At 34.4% G+C, this 27,395-nt stretch overlaps 1 protein-coding gene across 1 annotated transcript in view; it reads right to left on the minus strand.

The window, feature by feature from the left end:
* The window catches only part of LOC114333343 (ubiquitin-protein ligase E3C), a 104,066-nt gene that overhangs the window by 39,374 nt on the left and 37,297 nt on the right, over positions 1 to 27,395 (minus strand). The window contains exons 7-9 of the mRNA XM_028283206.2: positions 8,152 to 8,336; positions 3,243 to 3,560; positions 1,567 to 1,806 (exon numbers count right to left, since the gene is read on the minus strand). Of these exons, the coding sequence (XP_028139007.1) occupies positions 1,567 to 1,806; positions 3,243 to 3,560; positions 8,152 to 8,336 (743 nt within the window). The remainder of the gene's footprint in view (positions 1 to 1,566; positions 1,807 to 3,242; positions 3,561 to 8,151; positions 8,337 to 27,395) is intronic.

A 27,395-nucleotide genomic window follows, 5' to 3' on the forward strand; every position in this document is an offset into this window, starting at 1 on the left:
ATCATGCAAAAGTTACGAGTTTATCTTTATTTTTTAAAATATCACGCACTGTGCTATCGCCAACATTGTACTGGTTACACATCTGTTTAACCGTGGATCCACGTTCAATATTTTGAACAATGTCCAACTTTTGTTGGATCGTCAAAACAACACGTTTACGCTTAGTAGCGGTAGCCATCGTACGCACACTCTGTGTCACACTCCACTGCTGTACTGATTGTGGGTAGGGCGGGGCGCGCGGGTGAGAGTGTGTCGACGTATCGGGAGGGATATGAGGGGAGGGATCTATGACCTTGAGAGGGCCCGGATGCCGGCTGGAGATGAGTGACTCGCCTACTGAGCTTCACAGAACCGTCTCCAGCTGCATTTAATTTTACGTATTTTTTCTGAAACGCGTCCCGGTTAAGCCGCATCACGGTTATTCCGATTACGGTTAATTGGGAGTTGAGTGTATGTGGAAATTACTCTATAAATAAATAAAATATTCCAAAAAGGAGCCTGTACCGCCATTAAGAAGAACAAAAAAAATAAACTTTCTTCAAATAAACTTTTTTATTCCATGCCTAGATTTTGTGTCATATTGGACCTAGTAAAATTTTTGATCTCTAACAAGAAATCGAATATATTATAACTAAATAACTGATTAGTCAACATAGAGAAAGTGTCACTGTCATTTTGACAAACCTGCGTCCGATTTCTGTTCTGTTATCTGCATAGGAATTACGAACACTCTACGGCGTTACGGTAAAACAAGGCGGATACGATTCGTATCGGGTGTTCGTAATCCCTATGCAGATAACAGAACAGAAATCTGACGCAGGTTTGTCAAAATGACAGTGACACTTTCTCTATGTTGACTAATCAGTTATTTAGTTATAATACATTAGATTTCTTGTTAGAGATAAAAAATTTTACTAGGTCCAATATGACACAAAATCTAGGCATGGGATAAAAAAGTTTATTTGAAGAAAGTTTATTTTTTTTGTTCTTCTTAATTGTGGTAAAGGCTCCTTTTTGCAATATTTTATTTAGTTATAGAGCAATTTCTACATACTAACATATTTCTCAAATTGGGCTCTGTACCGCCATTGTTGCTACCTGGACGGAGATGACTTTTCTCTTGATTGACGTATGAGTTCATCCCAATCTTCTGGGACTTCTGGACTACGTATTCCCTTTTTCTCTCAATCGGGGCAAAGTCCTGGTCATTTGGAAGGAAGGAATAGCCCCTGATGGGAAATATGTGGAATATATTTTTTAAAAACTTGTATAGAATGCACCAGCATATATTGGAAATAAACAATGTATTTTTGTCATGACCAAAACATCTGACTATGAATTCATCTGATCAACACACATTTAGTAACACACAAGGTAAACCAATAACGTATACCAATACCAGTTTTTGACCAATAATCTCATTTATAATTTTAGGACTATGGCGGTTTTTATCACGATAAGTTTCTGACAAATGTAAATATTAGTTTGTTATCAGGTAGTGCCAATCATTAAAAATGTCATAAAACTGACATTGGTTGTTTTTGAAACAAACCCTTCAATGCTTACCACTTTTTTGTGAAATTTTGTCAAAGGCGTCTTCGTATATGTGAGTCCTTCTTATGGCTACTACATTTTCATGCATCAGTTCGTGGTGTAGTCTTTGATAATCGTCCTCTCCCAAACTGTTCCTACATAAGTCTCTGAGCAATAAAAATCTTGTGTTGAAATTAACTAAAAACGGAAGCTCCTCTAGTACCGCTAAGGAACGTTGTTCGATCGTAGACAGAGGTGGCAAATGATCATCTTCTAAAAAGATTTTAGTTTCTATTAACTTAAGAATAAATCAACTGCAATGCTAAAAAACTCTTAAATTTTTACAGGTGAACCGGAATAGGAATAGACGTGAATATACTGTGAGCGCTGGCAAATTTCAGATTACCGCAGAGATCGCTCAGTGACAAGTTTTTTATAAAATTTCAATTTTTAATAATTTTGAATTATAGTGATTTTTAATTTTCTAATTGTTTTAATTTTTAGTTTTAATATTTGTAACAGTTTTAAAAAATTGGAAAAAATAAGCAGAATCGTGAATAAACGATAAGTCGAATCGGGAGTTTGAGTAATTACAGTAGAATTATTATAAAATTTCACAGAATGGGTATCAGGTAAGAAATATTCAAATTGAAATAATTTTATTGTCTATTGCATTAATTAAATAGTAAAGACGGGTCGAGACGGCTTACCCTACTATTGTTATAAGAATTGGCTTACCCCAATATTGTTATAAGAATTATACAGGGTGTCCAGAAACTCTCCCGACAAACGAAGAGTGGAGATTCTTCAGATAATTTTAAGACAATTCAACCCAATTCACTTAGTCCGAAAATGCTTCCTAAGGGAGATAGAGCTCTTTGAAGATGGCGTCTTAGAATTAGTTTTTCTTAAATATCTCCAGAACGCTTCTATTTAGAAAAACGAAAACTGGTACACTTATTTATCTTCCAAAGATAAATCAACTACATCAATTACGAATTTCTAGTGCCGGTCATAGGCGCCCGTTTTGGGTAGGGCAACTGGTATTTGATCGCATAACTTTTTTGTCTTTAACTTCTAAGCATTTTTGACACTGGATTATTAAATTGTAAGATATTCTACTACTAAAAGGTACTCTTGCTTTAAGTCGGTAGGATGTACCGTTTTCTAGAAAAATCTATTTGAACATTTTTCAAAAAAAATTTTCAAAAAAAAACTATTTAGAAAAATGAAAACTGCTACGTTTATTTATCTTCCAGAGACTGTTCAAAAGTTTAGTTGCAAAACTCTAGTTCCGGTCATATGCGTCCGTTTTGGGTATGTCAACGGTTATTTTATCGCCTAACTATTTTTGTCTTTAACGGCTTGTTTAGATTATTTCTACACAATATAGAATTTATAGTACATAACTGAACATTGTTAAATAACCAATTAAAATTTACAAATTTTAAATAATACAATAACAACCTTTTAATAATAACAACTCGTTATGAACAATGATTCATATAAACAAAATTTCAAAAGATATCAGTCCATATTTGTAAGAACCGTGGCAACACTGTAATTTAAGCCCCAAATAAATTCTGCATCCCTTCTCCGGTTTGAGCGCAGCTCACGTCTATTCCTTTACCGGTTGGAGTGTGCTCCTACATACTTTTTCTGTAATTTGATTGTAAACGATATTTTTTTTAATTATATTAAAAACGTACCTTCATTGCGGGCTCCATAAAACGACGATATTTTCTTCGACAAATAGTCCTTCCGAGCCAGATCGGGCGGTATATGCATCTTATCGCTTGTCCAAAAACCAATTGGACAAAACTTTTTCCGCAAGTCCAATGTGTATAGCATACGAACGCAGTTCAGGCAGGCCCTGTACAAATGCTGGACTTCCGGCGTTGATGGAATCGAGCTGGATCGACACATCGGAAATGCTACTTCGATTAATCCTCTCGCTACATTCTTCAGCAATTTTGACATTGACAATAGGTCGCTTTGGGTGAATGTATGACTCGTATCTGAGGTTTCTGCAGACAAAACATATATCTATAGGCCAGTATCACCAACGACCAATAGAAGTTTATTCTATGAATAAAGTTAATCGACCAATAAACTGACATTTCTCCATTTTACTAACGTCAAATGAGACTTATTTTATGTATTTATCAAATAAATACTTACTCTTCGAATAAATTGGTAAGTTAATCTCGCTGTAAATATTAAGAAGAAAGTAAATTCGCCAGTTTAACTTTAAATTATCAAAATTATTTTGAAACAAAATATAAATATAAACAATTGATGGATTCGACCGTTACTTGATGGAAGTTCATTTTCATATCTAACAATAAAACACTGAAAACGTTTGTTTTCTATACTTCCACAAAATTTATTACAACTAAGTGACTACAGCTGTTTCGGCAGAGTGCCTTTCTCAAGTGATATAGTTTACAATGTGTTTGCCTTTTTAAGTCTTTAATTGAAGAGGTTGAGGAGTGGGGAACTGTTTGTCTCGAGTTGGTGATTCAGAATTATATCTGTATATTTCAATTTATTAATTTCCATAGATTCTAAAAAAGATAGCTTAAGGCCTTTATTTTGGATATGCAGAATTTGAAACTCTTCATTGAAAGAATGATTATGATCTAGAAGGTGAAGTGCGTATGTAGAAGTGTCTGTTTTTCTATTGTTGAAAGCCCTTTCGTGTTCTGCTATCCGTTTGTCAAAGGTTCTGCCAGTTTGACCGATGTAAGTTTTCGGACAGTCACCACAAGTTAGTTTGTACACACCACTCTGTAGTTGCTTTCTCTTTCGGCTTTTATTGTTCTTAATATATTTACTTAAGTTGTTGGTAGTTCTGAAGGCTGGTGTTATTCCTTTCTTTTTTATGTATCTGGCTATTTTTGTTGTTATCTTGCCAGTATCTGTGAGAGAGCAGAGGTACTGGGTTCTTTCTGTGGTGGTGGATACACTAATTTCAGGGCTTTCTTATGGAGTTGTTGGTTTAAAATTTTGTTAACTGTTTGTTCGTTATAGCCATTGTTTACTGCTATTTGTTTAATGATGTTTAGTTCTATCTCGAAGTTATTTTTTGTCATGGGAATTTCGGTCAGTCTATGTATCATGCCATGGTAGGCTGCTAATTTGTGTTGTGTAGGATGGGATGATGAATTGTGTATAGTTGTGTCAGTATGGATACGTTTCTACAATTTCTATCATACATTAATTCACTTTATAGTATTATTGAGTTTACAATAGAAACAGAACAGAATAATTCCATGAACTTTCTAGATGTAACGATTACCAGACTACACAACAAACATGAGTTCACCGTATATCATAAACCTACCCATACTGACCCAACCATACACAATTCATCATCCCATCCTACACAACACAAATTAGCAGCCTACCATAGCATGATACATAGACTGACAGAAATTTCCATGACAAAAAATAACTTCGAGATAGAACTAAACATCATTAAACAAATAGCAGTAAACAATGGCTATAACGAACAAACAGTTAACAAAATTTTAAACCAAAAACTCCATAAGAAAGCCCTGAAATTAGTGTATCCACCACCACAAAAAGAACCCAGTACCTTCTGCTCTCTCACATATACTGGCAAGATAACAACAAAAATAGCCAGATACATAAAAAAGAAAGGAATAACACCAGCCTTCAGAACTAACAACAACTTAAGTAAATATATTAAGAACAATAAAAGCCGAAAGAGAAATCAACTACAGAGTGGTGTGTACAAACTAACTTATGGTGACTGTCCGAAAACTTACATCGGTCAAACTGGCAGAACTTTTGACAAACGGATAGCAGAACACAAAAGGGCTTTCAACAATAGAAAAACAGACACTTCTACATACGCACTTCACCTTCTAGATCATAATCATTCTTTCAATGAAGAGTTTCAAATTCTGCATATCCAAAATAAAGGCCTTAAGCTATCTTTTTTAGAATCTATGGAAATTAATAAATTGAAAAATACAGATATAATTCTGAGTCACCAACTCAAGACAAACACATTGTAAACTATATCACTTGAGAAAGGCACTCTGCCGAAACAGCTGTAGTCACTTAGTTGTAATAAATTTTGTGGAAGTATAGAAAACAAACGTTTTCAGTGTTTTATTGTTAGATAAATATAAACGTCTAATAAATTTTAATCGACGAATAACTATTCATTGATTTATTTGTTGTTGGTGAAACCGGACCTAAGTGTAAGTTAAATGAGCAATACGTTAACGTCATGTTATACGATTTAAAATTGTTGGTACATTTGAAAAAAACTACTACTTTTTTAACTACTAGTTTAACTAAAGTTTTTTTTTTAATAAGACTAGAATAATCTTGATCATATTCTATGTACTGCACACTGCACCATACAGGGAACAACCATAAACTACATCGTGAAAATTTTGGAGTTTTAATACCCTCCCCCCTTCCGTCTTAAAGCGTCGTTTGCAGTTGACACGCCCCCCTCATACCGACGTCGCAATTGCAACTCATGACCCCCTTTTTAGTGATTTTTTTAAATTTCTTGTTATTCCTAGATTTTTAAAAGTTAGCTCTCAAAGTTTATTTACGAATGTATCCAAATCAGTATTACTATGTAGCTCATTAATATTCGCGTACTCTCTCAATTCACTGTATGAATCTAATAATCTAATAACTAATAATTAGCTTTATAGGGACAAAAAGACAACACTTTTATCGGAGTTCCTATGCTTTCTTAACTGCATCTTATAGAGCTTGATACTTATTTTGTTTTGATTTCAATACCATTTCTTTTATTAAGTATAAATACAATGTACTAACTAAATAAAATAGAATATTTTATTTCTATTCATTCTTGTAGAATAATTGCTTCACAAAGAGTATTCAGTAAGTAAGTGAACAGTTTAATATTTATTGCTTCCAGACGTTGTTCTGAAAAGAAGCGTTTGTTTAAAGACATAGGACAATGTTTTATTGTTATTCTGTATAAAACTGCTAGCAATATTATTAAAGCTGTGAGTGATAAAAACGAAATAAAAAGTATGCGATAAAAGTAATATACTAATTCTTTTTGATTCTAAAATATGGTATATTTTTTATATTCGTGAACTTCAAACCACGTCGGACGTGCACTTATGGCCCCCTCCCCCCTGTCGTATACCGTCGTAATAAGCTAAGTCCCCCCTCCCCCTTTTCAACGACGTAGTTTATGGATGCTCCCTACATAGTGAACTAAATTACTTGAGCAGTAGTACACTATGTGCTTAAAGGAAATGTTGCTCAGTGCTAGCATGCAATTAAATGAGAAAATTTAGTTTAAATATCTAGAAAAAACACAAAATTTATTGTTGTTTTAATCTATGTTGATTTAAACACATTTACAGAGACTGGTTCAAAGATGTAGGGATATAGAACAACCGGTATATGTGTTTTATCGACTTCGAAAAGGCCTTGGTTCGAGTCATCCATGACAAACTGATCGGTGTCTTGCAACAGACGGGAATGAATTACCAAGACTTCCGTTTAATCAATCATTTGTATTAGCATCAATGTACAAACATATGAATTGGTCAGAACACCGCGGTATCAGTGGAAATACGACGTGGAGTGAGACTTCTGTACTTTTTAATTTCAACTCCGAATTGATTTTCAATGAAGTCTAAAATGAAGATACAATATGCAACGACACGGTACTGATTGCATTCAATGAAAAAGAGTTGCAGTGACTTGTAAACATGGTGACCGAAACATGTGATGAATATGGGCTAAAACTTAATACTTTTAAGACAAAACTTATGGTTGCCAGCAAAACGGAGTTACAACCAATGAACATCAGAGCGTATGGAATAAAGTTAGAAAGAGTCCACAATATATTACCTATTTGGGCGCCAACGTTAATATTTCTTCCGCCAAACACTATGTACATCTGACTGCCAGTCTGGATCCCGAGATTATGAAATGTTTTAAAACATACTATAGACAAGTTTTAATTCAAAGGCTAATGCTGTCGATGGTATAAGTCTATAAAAGAGATTAAGAAGTCTATCAACATTATGATGCGAACATGCGAAGAAATTGAGACTACAGTCAAAGTACGATAGTCACTATGTACACAGGAAAGTTAAAAAACTCACATGTGCAGAACAAAAAGACTAAAATGAGAACCAGGAAAGGATATCTAGAATCCAAGACCAAAAGAGATGACACCTTTCAGAGTTAGAAGAAGAGGCAAATGATGAAACAAGAATATTACAGCAGGAAATTTATTCTGCAATAACACAGCTAATGGATGGCAAAGCAGCAGGCCCCGATAGAAGCAGAACAATTCAAACTAATGGACAATCAATATCAATAATCACAAAGATACTCAACAACATATACAACCCTGGAGAAATACCAACAGAGTGGATGAGGCATCGTCGTATTATATTACTGATCATTGTGTGCCAATTGACACCAAATTATTTAGGTGGTTGCTTTATTGTTACACATAACACCCTTTACTTCTTATATTTCCGCACACAACAAACGCCAGCTTTTATTTGTTTTATTGTACAAAAAAGTGTAGTGTTTATATAGTTATTTATAAAAAAATGCGTAACTTACCACTATCTGTTAGAGTTTCAGTATAGAAAGTAAACATATCACAGAAAACTGATAAAGTTGTATGGTATTCTCTCCAAGCTATAAACGATGATATCTTGGTTTCAAATTGTCCTGTGTTATTTTTGTTCAAATATGCCCAGAGCCGTTTTAAATATGTACTGCTAAGTCCAAACTTATACAATAAACTAAAAATGTTTTGACATTAATATTCGTTCATTACTTAAAAAAATTAAGTAATAAATACTAGTACATATTAAGAAACATAACTACTACAACTATAAACTAAATCACTACAGATCTAATACAGAACCGTAAGTAAAGGATGTCTCAGAGTATTGGGACCGTGCAAGTTCGGCAAAGCGACCCCTATTTCTACGCTCTATACTAAAATTCGCACTTTTAATTATATTGGCCAATTATATTAGTCCTGGTTACTGGATAATTGTCAAGGCCATAGTCCAAAAAAATAATAAGAAGAAAAAATAAGATTCAGGTTATGTTATGAAAACGTCAACAATTATATGTAGTAAATAAAATTAGTTATTAAAATGCAGTACTGCAAGCAAAATAAAATTAATTAAATTTACCTTTATATAATAATTGCATATCATATCAATATTGTGGAGCAATATATAATTTTTCTGCTTCATTGACAGAAGGTATGAAATATACGTCAATTTGACAATTTCAATTGACAATATGAATTATTTAAGATAGTTGCAATATTTCTCCGCGACTCGCGCAGGGTCGTTTCTCGTTTCCCCTTCCAAGTACTTGCACACCGCGAATAGTATCCGCCAAAATAAACAGTACCTAATATAAAAAACATTTATGAATTAATTTTTATAACACATATGTTCAAAATGTGCATCATAGCGTTGCAAACAAGCTTTATAATGTTTCTGAAGAATGAATGAATGAATGAATGAACTTTATTCAAAAAAAAATTACAGCTTTGTATACATATATAAATAAAATATTTGAATAAAGTAGTACATATACCGATAAGTGTCTACACACTTGTTTCGGTTACATAATAATATAAATAGGTATAATTTATAATCTATAAAACTATGTATAAAAATTTGAAATTAAAATAATATAGATAATTTAATTCGAGGGAAATATAAATTCAACAATATGTACAATATAAAATTTATAAAAATCAATTTAAGTTAAAAATATTAATGTCTAATAATATAATAAAAGGTAACAAAAACATTTAAATCTAACAATTCAATCTACCAATGGATCATTATAATATATCAAAGTAGTTGTGTATAATTGATCTGTCTGTATTCAAAAGAAATATTTTCAATTGGTGTTTAAAACTATATAAATTAACAATGTACCTAATATAGTCCGGAATAGTATTATATAGTTTGGGAGCCATGTAGGTATACGATTTTTGTGTACTAGTTTTATTCATAAGAGGAACAATAAAATGGTCTCTTTGACGAGTATTATATTGGTGTGTTGGTAGTGCATCTAAACTTTTATTTGAATAATACCTGATGCCAGAACACAGATAGTATAACTGCCTTACATCCAAAATTTTCATTTCAGTATATAGACTATCAGATGCATACACTGTACTTCTGGACAAGATTAATTTAAGAAATTTTCTTTGCATAATTTCTAGGGAGGTGATATGTGTTTTATAAGTTGAACCCCATACTAAAATTCCATATCGCAGATGAGTTTCAACCAATGCAAAATATAAAGTTTTCAAGTGATTGGTAGGTAACAGTTGTTTTAGTTTTCTAAATTTGTACAGTATTACTCTTAATTTATTTATTAAATACTTTATATGTAGATCTCATTTCATGTGGGGGTCTATAATAATCCCTAAATATTTCATTTTCTTTTCAGGTGCAATGGACATTGATTGTGTAATACATAAGTGGTTAAATTGAGGAGCACCCGAAGAATAGATCATTAAACATATTTAAGAAACGTGGTTACTGCAAATGTTGAAAATAAGTTATTATTCTTTGTTGTAGTTCTCCAACAGTTTCTGGCGGATTTTCCGAGAAATATGGAATTCTTCATCATACCCCAAATGTAGGTATAAGGTGGTGTTAAATCCGATGGATTAGGTGGATAATCGAAATCTGTGTATTGGAATCGTTTGCTCGCTACACAAAAATGGTGATCAATTGGAATGTAATAGGGGAATAACCCTCCTTAATACAGCTTACAAAATATTTTCGAGTTTATATGGTCGCCTAAGTGCACATTTAGAGGAGCTTCTTGGAGAATATCAAAGTGGTTTTAGGCCTGGTCGATCAACAACAGACCAGATCTTTGTGCTAAGGCAAATACTGGAAAAAATCAATTAATTCAATATCGACACATACCATCTTTTCGTAGATTTTAAATCGGCCTAAATTTAAGCCATGGATGAATTCCACATCCCTGATCAACTGATAAGATTGGTTAAGGCTACAATGCGTAAAGTCGTTTGCAAAGTCGAAATACAGGGCGAACAATCACAGGCGTTTGAAACGAATGTTGGGCTGCAGCAGGGAAATGCGCTGGCGTGTCTCCTCTTCAACATAGCTCTGGAAAAGGTGGTCAGAGATGCCCGAGTAGACAACAGAGGAAATATTTTTAATAAATCATCCCAAATTTTGGCATATGCCGATGACGTGGAAATAGTTGCCCGCACACCACGCAAACTAGAAGAAATGTATACCACCTTCTCAAATGCCTCAAAAAATATGGGCCTGAAAGTAAACGAGGAGAAAACTAAGATGATGGCATCAACACCCAACAACAGAGCTAGAAACATGGGTCACCAATTCACTGTTGATAACTCAACCTTTGAAGTGGTGGACAAATTCACATGCTTAGGCTCCCTGATCACGAAGGAGAATGTCATGACGGAAGAAATCAAGCGAAGGATAATCCTAGCGAACAAATGCTATTTTGGACTGAGTAGACATATGAGAAGCAGAAACTTAAGCCAAAAAACAAAAATAACCATATACAAAACCCTCATAATATTGACTCAAATATAACAAAAAAACGAATATTTAACAATGAGAATAAAGATTATTTTAAACTTATGTTGAGTAATGTTGACTGGGTATCTGTTATCGAGACATTAGAAGTAGATGATCAGTGGGATACTTTCATGAATATAGTTCAAAAAATGTTTGTAAACTGTTTTCCACTTAAAGAGATAAATACAACAAATAAAAAAAATCTCAACAGTGCTTGCAAAATGATGATATAAAAAACTGTAAATCTAGGCTTGATGTTTTGTTTACACTATCTAGTAATAATGATGAATATAAAGATATTTACAGGGCAGAAAAACGTAAGTATAATGCTTTACTCACTCAATATCGAAAAAATTGTTATAAGGAACGAATTGAAAATAGTGAAAATAAAACTAAAATGGCTTGGCAGTTGGTAAAAGAGATTAAGGGCAATTCAAAAAATCAAGGTAATTTTTGTTTAAAGGGTGATCCTCAGGTGCTTTCTGATGAAATAAATCAATTTATGGCAAATGCTGCGGCTGAAGCTGTAAAGAAAATAAAGCCTGTAAAAAACTTTCAAATTAATATCGAATAAAATAATCATTGCATGTTTTTAACTCCTGTTTCAGAAAAAGAAATAAGCCATATAATAAATAACTTAAAAAACAAGCATAGCTATGGTTATGATGAAATATCAACCAGCTTAATTAAATTTGTTTCATCAGAGATTTGTCTTCCTCTATCTTTTATAGTCAACACTTCTTTCAGGCAAGGTAAATTTCCTCAAAGTCTAAAACTAGCAATTGTCAAGCCACTACATAAAAAAGGTGATGCTACTAAGATGGAGAACTATAGACCAATAAGCCTTCTTTCATCATTCTCAAAAATATTCGAAAAAGCAATATATTACAGACTACAAAACTTTTTTACTACAAACAACTTATTTAGTAGTTCGCAGCACGGTTTTCTTGCAGGGAGGTCAGTTGAGACAGCTACCTATGATTTTATATCAAAAATTTTATGAAAACTAGAGTCAAAAATGAAAACACTAGGTGCTTTTTTAGACCTATCTAAGGCTTTTGATAGCCTAGATCATGCTCTCCTATAGCAAAAATTATATTGTTATGGAATACAGGGACCAGCATTGAAATGGATAAAATCATTTCTTACAGATAGATCACAAAAAGTATGCTTGGAGAAACAGGGATGTAAGGTTTACTCTGAACCGATAAATTTAAAATTACGTATACCACAGGGGAGCGTTTTAGGGCCTTTTCTCTTTTTGGTCTATATAAATGACCTGCCAAATGCGGTGATTAGTGGTTCCTCAAACCTGGTAAACTTTGCTGATGACTCAAACATGCTATTTTGGGAAGAAACATTAGAAACACTCCTCACAGTGGCAGAACAAACTCTGGACAAGGCTGAACAGTGGTTCTGTGGAAATAGGCTGGTGCTTAATACTGATAAGACAGTATTTGTTTACTTTAGAACCAGCCCATCACGAGAAGAGTTCCCAGATACAGTCAATCTTTTATCCCAAAACACAGAACCTTCTAGATCAGTTAAGTTTCTTGGTCTTCATATTGACCAGAACTTGAATTGGGGAGAACAAATAAAAAATGCGACAAAAAAACTAAATAGAGCCTGCTACTCATTAAGAGTTTTGAAAAACTATCTAGACCAGGGAATCTTACTATCGGTATATTATGCAAACTTTTATTCTCTTATGCGATATGGAATAGTCTTCTGGGGTGCTTCGGTGGATAGCTCAACTGTCTTCATAGTTCAAAAAAAGGCAGTCAGGGTGATCCTAGGACTAAAGGCGAGAGAATCCTGTAGAGGCCGATTCAAATCACTCAATATACTCACTTTCTCCGCTATCTATATATATGAATGTATTATGTTTCTCTTTAAAAATTTTATTTTATTTTATCACCTGCTACCAAATCATGAATATAACACAAGAAGCCTTAATTTGAATATTCCACTTCACAGATTGTCCCTAACAGAGAGAAGTCCTTTGTATGCGTGCGTTAAATTTTACAATAGTCTACCATCTGACATTCAACGGGAAACAAGCTATAAAGCTTAAAAAAAAACGGTTTTTCAACACCTGGTTAACATTGAGCCGTATACTGTGGTGGAGGCCTATCAGCCTTGATCAGCATAATATGCTGATATATATTATATGTAATTACATATATTATATGTAATTTGTATTGTTTGTATATTTTAGTGTATTGTTAATATATCTTTTTAATATGTGATTATTAGTAATATTTTTTAATATGTGATTGTTAGTAATGTGACGTTATTTGCTCAATTATGTTAAAAATTTATGCAAATAAAATTTACTCTACTCTACTCTACTCATAAAACCAGTGTTGACATATGGATCGGAGACAAGGACCATCTCGAAGGCAGATAAAAACCTTCTGCTTATATTTGAACGAAGGATCCTGAGAGGAATATTCGGTGGCATCTGTGAAAATGGTAGCTGGAGGAGGAGGTACAACTACGAGGTATACCACAGATATAAACATATATTTGGTGGTAAAGACGTAGTATCTCTTATAAGAATAGAAAGACTAAGATGAGCAGGACATCTAGCAAGATCACAGCATAACAACCCTCCTAGAAGAATCCTTATGTCACAACCTGTGGGAGGTAGAAATAGGGGTAGGCCGAAACTTAGATGGAAGGATGGTGTAGATGAGGATGGGAGAAAAATAGGCGCAGCAAGCTGGCAACGGTTGGTAATGGATAGGACTGACTGGCGTAATACACTTGGGAAGGTCGAGGCTCTTTCATAGGGCTGTAGCACCATTGATGATGATGATGTTCAAAATGTGCATCATGGCATTGCAAACAAGCTTTATAATGTTTCTGAAGATCATTAAACATATTTAAGAAACGTGGTTACTGCAAATGTTGAAAATAAGTCATTATTCTTTGTTGTAGTTCTCCAACAGTTTCTGGCGGATTTTCCGAGCGAAATATGGAATTCTTCATCATAACCCAAATGTAGGTATCAGGTGGTGTTAAATCCGGTGGATTAGGTGGATAATCGAAATCTGTGCGAAGAGAAATTATTTTAAAACGAGGAAGACGACGAAAAGACCCAGATGCAAAGTTTATTGTAATTAAACAATTAAAATAAAACAATAAACAATATTTTAAATCTAAGACTTTTCGTCGAAAGAAACTGCTTTCTGGTTACATGCTGAATCTCCGGCTTTAACAATTTATAAGCACGGAGACGACGAATATAGAAGAAAGTAGAAAGGACAATGGTCACGTATCTACTCCCTTTTCGTCTAGGAAAAATGCCGAAAGACAGTTTCGAGTACTCAAAAATCTGAGTAAAGAAGAACAAGGAGGAAAGGCAGTTTTTGTTTTTATTTGATTCAGAGTTGGACCACCATCTACAGATAGCTATTTATGCATCTCATGCTTCATCGGTGTAGCTATGCAGTCACAACTCTGAATCAAAAATCAACAAGCCTGCCTTTTTAAAGAAATCACCGCGATGCATTAATAGACCTGGATCCCGCGTACCAAAAAAAAGTTGATTAATAGCAAGCTGAAAATTTGTTTATAGATTAAAGGTGTCCAGTCGGACAAACTTTGATGTATGGGAACACTGGAACAGGGGAATTTTTAATTGTGGCACAGGTTAAAAATTTGGAACGTCAGACTACGAAAACGTTCCATGTATTTTGTCGGACAGAACGTTGATCTGCTGACAAGCCATTCAAATGACGAAGGTTTCGGAGCCATGAACATTTCTTCCTACCAATTCCACTTTTTCCGTCAATCTTTCCATTGACTATTAACTGTAGCATCCTATATCTGCTACTTCACATTATATGCCCGAGATATTCAAGTTTTCTCTCTTTTATTATCTTGATACTCTGTTTACGATTTCCCTGTTTGAAATGCGTTGAACCCAAGATATTCTGAGCAATCTATATGACAACATCTCGAAGGCTTCCAATTTGTTCATCATGTTAACCTTCATGATCCAGGTTTCACATCCATATAGTAATAAAGGATACACATAACATTTTCGGAACTTGATTCTTAGTAGTAAATTCATCTGAGAGTTGCTCAGAATAGATCAAGTTTCATAAATGCTCCTCTTGCAATTTCTATAAGAGTTTTAATTTCTTCATCCGGATTTAGTGTCTCGTTTATCCAACATCCTAGGTATTTAAAATGGTTAACTTTTGTTATCGGTTCATTACTGACAATTAGTTGCGTAGGGCCGACGTCTTGTTTGCTAACCACAAGTAACTTTGTTTTTGTTGTATTTATGCTAAGTCCGTTATTGGAGCATTCTCTAGTGACTCGATCTATAAGGAATTGAAGATCTTCGATATTTTCAGCCATGATCGCGGTGTCGTCTGCATATTCTGATGTTGTTAATAAAACAAAATAAAATACTAAAAGATAGAATTTCTTCTAAATTATTCCCATATATGAATGAAATAATTTATAACTGTTTTATGATTTATAATTTTTAAAATAGAATAAGTAACACTTTGCGAAAATTATTTTGCTATTTATAAATCTACATATTTATTGTTCAATTGAATTCCTGGTGCGACAGCATTTATTTTTTATTAGTTTCACATATTATAATATTTTGGGACTTCTTACTATTTATCAACTATAATTTGTTTTAAACTTGGAAAATATAAAAGTAAAAGATGGTTTTTGCTTGTGTTCGATTCAGAAAATGGAAAATATAAGTCTTAAACAAGATTTAATTTGTGTTATGACATTGGTTAACTATGAGACAGAAAATAAAAAAAATAGTTATTTTTTGACAAAGCACAGCAAAATAGGTAACTCAGTAATTTCACAAATTTTAAACTCTGTGGAACTATGGCTGAAAATCCACAAAAATGTATTGAAATGTATATCTGAATAATATGAGGTTATGATTTAATACCAAACCTCGATGTAAGCTCCCCTTAGGGATATTTTTTAACTGACTTATGGCATGTGATCTATTCCACGGCCCTCTTAACTTCGGTACTGTTTATTTTGGAGGGTACCGTATATCAGGGGTGGGCAAAAGTCGGCCCACGGGCCGGATCCGGCCCTTTTGCTTACTTAATCCGGCCCGTTGACAAATCCCGCAAGCAATTTTTGTATCTCTTTTCTCCGCCACAAACAGAGTATGCAAAACGTACGTACGCGGTGTCGTCCTCCGGCCCGGAAGACATTTTGAAAATTTCATTTTGGCCCGCGCTTAAAAGTATTTGCGCACCCCTGCCGTATATGGTGCTTTTCAGAGGCTTTTCTCAGTGCGTCACAGTTTTTCGATTTCTTTCTAACGCATTAAGTTGGAAGTGACAGAAAAAGATATGTCGGTGATAATATTCATTTATAACATTTATTCTAGTTGTTGATAGATGGCGCTATAATAAAAATCATGATTTAAGTATTGTCTATACGACTATAATTCTGTACAATTTACACGATTATACAAATCAAAGAACATACCGTTTTATAAATGCAATAAACACGATTGATTTCCCATTTATATTATAGCGCCATCTATTAATAACTAGAATAAATGGTATAAATGTGTATAATCATATATGTACCTTTTTTCTGTCACTTGGGATTCACTAAAAAAACCCTCTAAGCAGCACCATACCTGCTTTATTTTTTAAATCAATAAAAGTATATTTCAGAACCTGTTAGAAAAGTATGTTTACTAAAATAGACACACAGAACAGGCGGACTTTGCATTTCTTGAATAACAGGTCGGTTCGATGTTAACCATTTCACTCGTAGCACTTTTGCAACCTGGATCGTAAATTGAGAAATACGCGCTCTTCAGCTCTTCGGTGATGGCTGGTGAGCTAGCGTAGGCGATGTTCTTTAAATATCCCCACAGCAAAAAATCTAGAGGGGTAAGGTCTGGTAATCTTAGGAGAAAACGAATATCACCAGTTTGTGAAGTTATTGTGCCTGGAAATATTTTTCTCATGGCGTTTATTGAAGTGTTCGGTGTGTATGGCGTACGTAATACCACCTTGCCATGTGGTACTTGGATTATACTCTGGAAAACTAACGAAATCGGAACGTAGGCAATTTCGCAGTTAGCGTGCGTTCCCTAGCAAATTAAAAAAAGTAGGGTCCGATGATCCCCGATGCAAATATGTAACATCAGCTTGAATGTAACCGTTTCTGGTGTACTTCGTTTGGATTTTCAAGACACCAGTAGTGAGCCTTATACTTGTTGATATACCCATTAAGGTGAAAGTAAGCCTCGTCATTGAAAATAATCCAATCTAAACCATTTTCATCCCAAAAACGACTTTCCTCCCCGAGTAAGTGACCGGTTTACTTTAAATATTGGCTTAACTGAATGGCATAGCAAATTATAGCATCCGTATAGGATTACGATTGACAACACGTCCAACTCTCTTAATCTTGGGAAGAGTTCAAATAGTTTTTGATTTGCCTGAATGTTTCACATTTGTAACAACTTCCTCATCTCCAAATTTCTTTACCCATAGCTGCCCTAACATCGCGTATGATGCATGGCCCACGCGTCTAATATTTGTACAAAAACGTGACCGAGCAACTGTATAAGAATAGTTCCATGTTCCATGTCCATTGTTCCGTTATAACTAAAATCCGCACAAACCATACATACTTTAGACCTTTCACGTAAATGGTCAAGGTAAAGACAGAGATGTCGCTTTCAGTCAATTTTCTTGTCACATTTAACAATTGACAGTTGACAATTAAATTAATGGGTTATTTTTGTATTCACTTTTTACTTTACAATTTGTGGTTTAATTATTATAGTGGTGTCACGTTTTTAATCAGATTTAATCACAAATTTAATCAATTTTATTAACCTCCTCTCCGTTTTTATGAGTAGGATTTTTAGTTTACACTAAGCGTTGAATCATCCCGTGCTGTGTTTCTCCACATTAAAAAAAATTAATGGATCCTGAAACAGTTTATTCCAATAAACGAGTGTGTCATCAACATTTCGGGCTTATATATTTTTCGGAAGTTTGTAAAACACTATAAGGTATTTATCAGTAGTAATTGCACAAAAGCTCTAAAATTATCGAATTTTTCCCGAGTGACACTTTGACAGTTTTAATTTCAGGACCCGAAGGGGAGTGAAATTATGTGAAAATGTCACGAGGGCAAAAATTAGATAATAATTTTAGAGATCGAGTGCAATTTGCTGCCATTATTTCATGAACAAAACTGTTCAAAACCAAAATTTTATTGTAATTTATTTATGTAAGTACAAATTAGTACAATTAAACACACAGTTGTTATAAATATTTGACGGTTGAAAGTCATCACTGTTATAACTTTTAAAACATTAATTGTCATTACTGTCACTGAATGTATTTTTTCGTGGCAACGAAGGGCATCTGACGTAATATAAAAATCCACGAGGAAAATAAAATTCCTGTAGCTGGCTGTATACCATAAATCACAAAAAATACAAGATGCTTTGTAAAAGGTACATTTAAAAGACACCAATAAGGGTTACATCACAAAACAAAACGTTTTCGGATTAATAGGTAATCCATCTCATTTTATGTGTATCATCATACTTTGACTATCATCTACCTTTTTTATTTCTATTCAAATTTTCTATAAGCAACATCCTACTTCAAACTCTCAATACATTTTATTCACATTTTATCATTCCACATTCTTATTATCTCACTTCTACAGTAATTTCGACATACTTCTACATTATCCGTTTCATTTTCTACATTATTGATTATCTCCACATCTTTCCACCCTGATCCTCCAAGCCTTCATCCTTATTCATCCATTCATTTTCGGGCGGTTTGGGATTGAGTCTCTTGGGTTATCAGTCTTATCAAGTGTTCTAGTCTCATTCTCATTCGCACATAACAACAAAATTTCTTCAGCCCAACGAAATATACCATCACTTTCCAATTTTGTCAAGTTTATCTGTACTCAAAAAATTAGATCAAATTATCAGTCACCAAAACACTCACACATTAATCAATAACTTAGAATTGTACATTTATGTACATATTAAACAAATTCTGATATCCAAGACGCATTTCGTAAAAGGCCTTTTTAATAATTCTAAGTATATTACCACTTACGTAAGATCCTAATGTGTTGCTGACTGCCTAACTCCTAGTACCTATTTATCATTTGTCATGTTCATATATTTAATCATCACACATTTCACAATTTTACATTTATGTTCGAATATTTCTAACACCAATATATGGATATTTGATAATGTTTTATTTTCAACATCAACATAAACTTTAAATTCATTGGCTGAAGTAACAAAATAGTTCATAACGTCGAAATTGACAATTTGTCACTGGCATACTTCTAAAGTTCTTTCACCTTTCAGTTCAGTTGACACTCAATTTTCAATATGTGAGGTTCATTCCTTGCATATCACATCCACGTGGGAACGTGGGTTAGAGTCCTGTGTTGCCCTGGGATATATCCAGGAATATTTACAACATCCTTCTGTTATATTAAAAATATGTAGTGTCATTTAAGATCTTGTAACTTTTAAAGGGTTCTTACCCATAACTTTTTGGTGGCTCACGCATGCATGCTATTGTAAGTATGGCCTCTGTCAATTCTTAACTTTAGTCAACTTTTATAACATTATCTACTACTAATTAGGTTATACTTACTATTTTAGGGCTTAACACTGATGATGGATTACCTATTAATCCGAAAACGTTTTGTTTTGTGATGTAACCCTTATTGGGGTCTTTTAAATATACCTTTTACAAAGGATCTTGTATTTTTTGACGTAATATACTTGACGACGGGATATTATCAAAAACTATCACTTTAATTTTTATTTCTGTAGCTCTCTATTGGTCAGAATCTCCTATGAATGAAATAATCTAAACAATCATTCCTTCAAAGATTTTCATTCAACTAAATATTAAACATGATTGATTACAAAAACAGTGCTTTCACATGACACATGTTTAGCATTTGGTACAAATGGAATTCAAACAAATTGGAATATTTTTGAAATTTTCAGTAAAACTATGATTTTTGTTTATATTGGTATTTCAGCCCCGATTACTTACTACCACAACTTTAGTCGAAACTTTTAGACAAGACTTTTAGTATTTTTTATGTAGATGGAACTTTTAAGGTAATTTTAAGTTATAGTATAATTATTGAATAAAACATTGAATTGTCTTTCTGTTGTTTTAATTTCCTCCAAAATTTCATCAAAAATCCTGCAAAACTTATAGTTTGAAATACCCACCTAACTATAATTTGTCAATTTAGTTCCCATTCCAATCAAGATATGGCGTTAATTCGATCCGAAAGATTAACATGGCCGTGGACGGTCTAGAGCAGGGGTGGGCAAACTTTTTTTAGTAAGGACCACAAAATGTTTTTGGTCTATTACCGAGGGCCGCAATATTTTTTACTTTTACATGTTCGAATTTTCAACTTATTGGGTATTAATTTTATTTAGGGGGGAGCTAAGGCTTTAGGGGGCAATGCTAAAATTAAGATTTTAAGCATTTTTGTATGAATTTTATTCACAGAAAATTATTATTGGTGTTATTTTATGACGATTTTTGAGTTTTTAATATCACTCAGAAGCCAAAATATCAATTTTTTTGTAAAAAAGTGCGCAAATCAACATGTTTAGTATTGTTAAACATAAAATAAGCATAAAACACAAAATATCTCGACAGCTTTACCTCACGAAATGTCTTAAGAAAATATATGATAAATTTCAGGTGGATCTGTCAACTAGCTTTTCAGTTAGATTTTTAGTTGGATTGGTTTTAGTGTGGAAAGCAGTTTTGAGAAAGACTGGAACTTTTTTGTCTGTCAAATCGTAAAGTGATGCACACCGGAAAATGTTTTGAATCGCGGAATAATTTACAAATGAGAAGGGAGCAACTGTTGAATGTTTCTCACTATGCTCAAGCTGCTGCAAAGCGAGTCGAAGGTGGGGATGTTAAGAATACAGTATTTCCGGTAATTTTACTTCGGTCAAACTGAAATTTTTAGACAGCAGTCTTGAAGTTACGTATAGTTCAATTCAATCAGAGAGTGTCATAAACACCCTACCCGGTTTCAAGCTCCTAAGCTATCATCAGAGAGCACGATACACGTACAGTATCGTGATCAGAGAGCGTATAAATGACTTTATCTGAATGAACTAAAACAAATCCGACTGCTAGTACCGATATTCACAACAAAATAACACGAAACGGGTGGCAGTAATACCCGTATCGTGCAGCATTGGTCCGAAATTTGGCTAATGGCTTGTAATGCAAAAATATACAAATTAATCTATAATTTTTAGTTCAATGTAGACTGGTACGGAATGAATTTGAACTAAAAAATTATTTCTTAGAAGTGATAAGTAAAATTATATATCTTCAAAATCTTTGAAATGATTTTTAAATTCTGTCAACAAATTACAAAGCTTTTCTTTATAATTTTAAACTAATTTTCTGGTACATTATAATGATTTTAATTACGGAAATTATTGAACTAATTCTTTCTTTTTTATATGATCAATGAATGGTTTTGAATAGTTTGAGTTTCATGTTAAAAGTTTCATTTTGCGTTCAAAACTTATAAATTTAGCAAATGTGTCGCATTTTTTCATATCTAAAAATACAGCCATTTCCTCCCCTAACTCACAGCACCTTTTAAGAACCTTTTCTATACTTAATATGACTGTGGTATCTATAAGACATCAGTATGTTTTGTCTCTAACTCTTATAAATATGCTATGAATGCACGATGATTTAATCCTATTGAACGAATAAAATTAACAACATTAGTTGTAATTGAAATGACGTTGTCTACTTGCAAAACATTTTTGAACAGTACCTGCTGATGGATTATGCATTGAAAAAGTACCTAATAAATCATGTTCTGGAAATTGTTCATAAACGTAATCTTTAAGTTTTCTCAACATATTTGCTCCTCTTAAATTTGGTGCTCCGTCAATTGTTACACTTACTAGGTAGTTACGGGTTAATTACGGGAAACTTTGCGCAAAAATCACCCGCTGCGAAAGTGTTAATTAATAGCTGCATTATCTATATAATTACTAATGTTAGCGATAATTAAACAAAAAATTCTTTAAATGAAAATAATTCACTTTTTTTTCGAGGGCCGCAAAAAAATGTTTAAAGGGCCGCATGCGGCCCGCGGGCCGCACTTTGCCCACCCCTGGTCTAGAGTATGTATGGTTTGTGGAAATCCGCACATGTCGACTACATGGCCAAAGTACCGTTTCCATCGAATTTCGAATAAGATCGCGTAGGGTAAGTTTAAATACTAAAATCTACTCCGAGACACCTTATATCGTAGGCTCGGAAATCGGCTAAAAAGTTTAAACCGAATATAATAAAATTAAGTCCACACAAATTAATATATTTTTTACCAACTAAAATGTTATGTTTTAACCAAATAATGTTTCAAATATGATGTGGAAAATGATTTTGAATTCGGTTCCGCTAATTAAGTTGTTTTTTTGTTCTTAAAAGTAGAAAAAAGTTCATTTTTCTTGCTTAATATTATATATCGTCTAATTATTTTAACTGCAGTAATATGCAAGTGTTTACTGTAAGTTCTGAAATGACTAATTTACAATAATTATTGGGATGTTCTCCCAATGATCTCATGGGTAGATAGAATAACCAACGTAGAGGTAATGAGACGTGACGTATGCATACGGAAAGAGAAGTACTTCTAACAATTAAGATAAAAAAACTGAGATATATGGGACATGTAGGTAATGAGAATCAGTTAGATTTCCTCGGAAATCTAACTGATTCTGACGGAAACATCATCTTAGATAACCAGAGTAAAATTAGAACGTGGAAAGAATATCTAGAAAAACTATTTGAAGACCAAAGAGATAACACCTTTGAGCTAGAAGAAGAGGTAAATGATGGACCAAGACAGCAGGAAGTTTATTCTGTCATAACGCAGCTAAAGGATGGCAAAGCCGCAGGTCCCGATAATATACAAGCAGAACTACTCAAACTGATGGACAACGAATCAATAGCAATAATTACAAAGATATTCAACAACATATACAACTCTGGACATGTTGTTGAGTATCTTTGTGATTATTGCTATTGATATATACAACTCTGGACGGGGGATAAAGGGGTAGAATGCGAAAACATGGAGTTGATTCCAGTTTACTCCACTTAGCCTCTTCTAATCAAATCCGACTCTCACCTTCACGTTGGTGTCCCCTGTTAACCGAGCAACCCAATGGCCCTCCGAAAAGGGGGTTTGGCGTTGGGTTAACTACCCAACCCAGGAAAAATCCATGGTTACGAAATCGAAAGTTAAAGATGCCGGACGGAAATCTCAACGACGACCAATGCAACGAAATAAGGACAATGATCTTAAAATATTTACCTGGAACGTTCGCACACTCAACGAACCTGGAAATATCCGCAAACTATGCGACATATTAGTACAACATAACGCCGATATTACTGCAATACAAGAAGTACGATGGACAGGTCATGGCATAATCCAAAAAACAAACTACAACATGTACTATAGCTGCCATAGAACTAGACATGAATTTGAGACAGCCTTTATAGTCAATAATAAAGTCAAGCATTTGGTTATAGATTTTAAGCCGATTAATCCACGAATGAGCTGCTTAAGGATCAGGGGCAAGTTCTTTAATATAAGTGTTATTAATGTACATGCCCCAACAGAGGACAAGGAAGACGAAGAAAAAGACGAATTCTATGATGAATTAGAAAGAGCATATGACAGTTGTCCCAGAAGTGACATTAAAATAGTAATCGGTGATCTGAATGCAAAAATCGGAAGGGAAGATATATATCTACCGCACATCGGTAAATATAGTCTCCATAATAATACCAATTCGAATGGACACCGAGCAGTCACCTTCGCAGCCGCAAAGAACATGATCGTAGGAAGCACATGTTTTCTACACAAAAAAATACATATGGGAACTTGGACCTCGCCCGATGGATTAACGAACAACCAAATTGATCATATGCTCATAGATGCTAGACATTTCTCAAACTTGATGGATGTCCGGACCTATCGAGGCGCCAATATTGATTCAGATCACTTTCTAGTTGGCACAAGAATTCGAGCTAGAATCTCAAACGCGAAGAAGGAGAGAAGTACCAAAACAACGCGCCTTAATATTGAACTCCTCAAAAACCCGCAAACGGTAGAAAGGTTTCAAAACTATATCGAAACTAACTGCATAACTAATGAGAATCTAACAATCAGCGAACAATGGGAAATGTGTAAAAATAATATTAAAGACGCAGCAAATAATATTCTAGGGCCAGAGAAACCACCATCACGCAATGACTGGTTCGATGCTGAGTGTGAGGACATTACAAGAAGAAAGAACGATGCATATAAACAGATGCAGCACAGGAAAACCCGAGAAAAACAACAAAAATATAAAGACCTTAGAAGAGAAGAGAAGTGCATTCATAGAAGAAAAAAGAGAACTCATGAAAATAGAATACTAGAAGAACTTGAGGCATTAAAACAGGAAAATCAAACAAGAAAATTCTATAAAACTCTGAATAATGCAAGAAAGGAATTCAAACCAAGGCTAAGACTATGTAAGGATAAGGAGGGGCACATACTCAATACAAAAGAAGAAATATTGAAAAGGTGGGTGGAACACTATAAAGAACTACTTACCATCGAAGTAGAAGATCCAAATCAACCGAACCCAAGAGCAACCAACAATACACCATTAGAGCCTCCATCAATTCAAGAAGTACGGGATGTAATAAAACACCTAAGAAATAATAAATCTCCAGGAAGTGATGGTATATCCGCGGAACTTATTAAATATGGAGGTGCTACCCTGACTAATCAAATATATAAAATAATACTAAGAGCCTGGAATGAGGAACAAATCCCGGAAGAGTGGTGTCTTGGAATCGTTTGCCCGCTACACAAAAAGGGTGATCAATTGGAATGCAGAAACTATAGGGGAATAACCCTCCTTAATACAGCTTACAAAATATTTTCGAGCATTTTATATGGTCGAATAAGTGCATATTCAGAGGAGCTTCTTGGAGAATATCAAAGTGGTTTTAGGCCTGGTCGATCAACAACAGACCGGATCTTTGTGCTAAGACAAATACTGGAAAAAACCAATGAATTCAATATCGACACATACCATCTTTTCGTAGATTTTAAATCGGCCTATGATAGTGTCCTAAGAAATAAATTGTATGAAGCCATGGATGAATTCCACATCCCTGACAAACTGATAAGATTGGTTAAGGCTACAATGCGTAAAGTCGTTTGCAAAGTCGAAATACAGGGCGAACAATCACAGGCGTTTGAAACGAATATTGGGCTGGGACAGGGAGATGCGCTGGCGTGTCTCCTCTTCAACATAGCTCTGGAAAAGGCGGTCAGAGATGCCCGAATAGACAACAGAGGAAATATTTTTAATAAATCATCCCAAATTTTGGCATATGCCGATGACGTGGACCTAGTTGCCCGCACAACACGCAAACTAGAAGAAATGTATACCACCTTCTCAAATGCCTCAAAAAATATGAGCCTGACAGTAAACGAGGAGAAAACTAAGATGGTGGCATCAACACCCAACAATAGAGCCAGAAACATCGGCCACCAATTCTCTGTTGATAACTCTACCTTTGAAGTGGTGGACAAATTTACATACTTAGGCTCCCTGATCACCAAGGAAAACGTCATGACAGAAGAAGTCAAGCGAAGGATAATCCTAGCGAACAAATGCTATTTTGGACTGAGTAGACATATGAGAAGCAGAAACTTAAGCCAAAAAACAAAAATAACCATATACAAAACCCTTATACAACCAGTGTTGACATATGGATCGGAGACATGGACCATCTCCAACGCGGATGAAAACCTTCTGCTTATATTTGAACGAAGGATCCTGAGAGGCATATTCGGTGGCATCTGTGAAAATGGTATTTGGAGAAGGAGGTACAACTACGAGGTATACCACAGATATAAACATGTATTTGGTGGAAAAGACGTAGTATCTCTTATAAGAATAGGACGACTAAGATATTCAGGACATCTAGCAAGATCACAGCATAACAACCCTCCTAGAAGAATCCTTATGTCACAACCTGTGGGAAGTAGAAATAGGGGTAGGCCAAAACTTAGATGGAAAGATGGTGTAGATGAGGATGGGAGAAAAATAGGCGCAGCAAACTGGCAACGGTTGGCAATGGATAGGACTGACTGGCGTAATAGACTTGGGAAGGTCGAGGCTCTTTCATAGGGCTGTAGCACCATTGATGATGATGATACAACTCTGGACAAATACCAACAGAATGGCTGAAGTCTGAGTTTATTACTAAAGGTAATCCATACAAGAATTTACAAGCTATGTGAAAGTCAAATTTCGCCCAACCAGTTAGGGTTCATAAATGCTGTTGGTACGAGAGAGGCTTTGTTTTCAATACAAGTCTTATTCCAGAGATGCAGAGACGTAAATTGCGACGTATACGCATGTCTGGTTGATTACGAGAAGGCGTTTAATCGAGTACAACACGCCAAGATGATGCAAATACTAAAAGAAGCAGGAACTAACAACCAAGATCTAAAAATAATTAGAAACCGTTACTGGAATCAGACTGCAAACCTCAGAGTTGACGGTGAACTCACCGAATATGTCAAAATCATGCGCGGAGTGAGGCAAGGCTGCATTTTGTCCCCCCTAATTTTCAATCTTTACTCTGAAATAATATGTATCGAAGCTTTGCACGAAACTAAAAAACGTATTGTACTAAACGGGTACCGGCTAAATAATATCAGGTATGCAGATGACACCATAGTATTTGCGGACAACCTAGAAGACCTACAAGTCCTCATAGACAAAATCACGTATTACAGTCAACAATATGGACTTAATATAAACGTAAAGAAATCAAATCTTATGATCGTCAGCAAGAAAAAGATAACAGAAGGTCAACTCTATATCAACCAAACCCCTATAGAAAGAGTGAGGCACTACAACTACCTCGGCACCATAATAAATGAAGAATGGACCAACAACCAAGAAATAAGAGCGCGCATCGGAAAAGCTAGATCAATCTTCAACCGTATGAGGGTCAAGAGCCACAACCTTTCTCTTGGTATAAAACTAAGAATGCTGAGATGTTACGTCTTCTCTGTCCTTTTTTATGGTGTTGAATCATGGAT

Source organism: Diabrotica virgifera, chromosome 2 (assembly GCF_917563875.1).
Source record: "Diabrotica virgifera virgifera chromosome 2, PGI_DIABVI_V3a".
In the NCBI taxonomy this organism is placed as follows: domain Eukaryota; kingdom Metazoa; phylum Arthropoda; class Insecta; order Coleoptera; family Chrysomelidae; genus Diabrotica; species Diabrotica virgifera.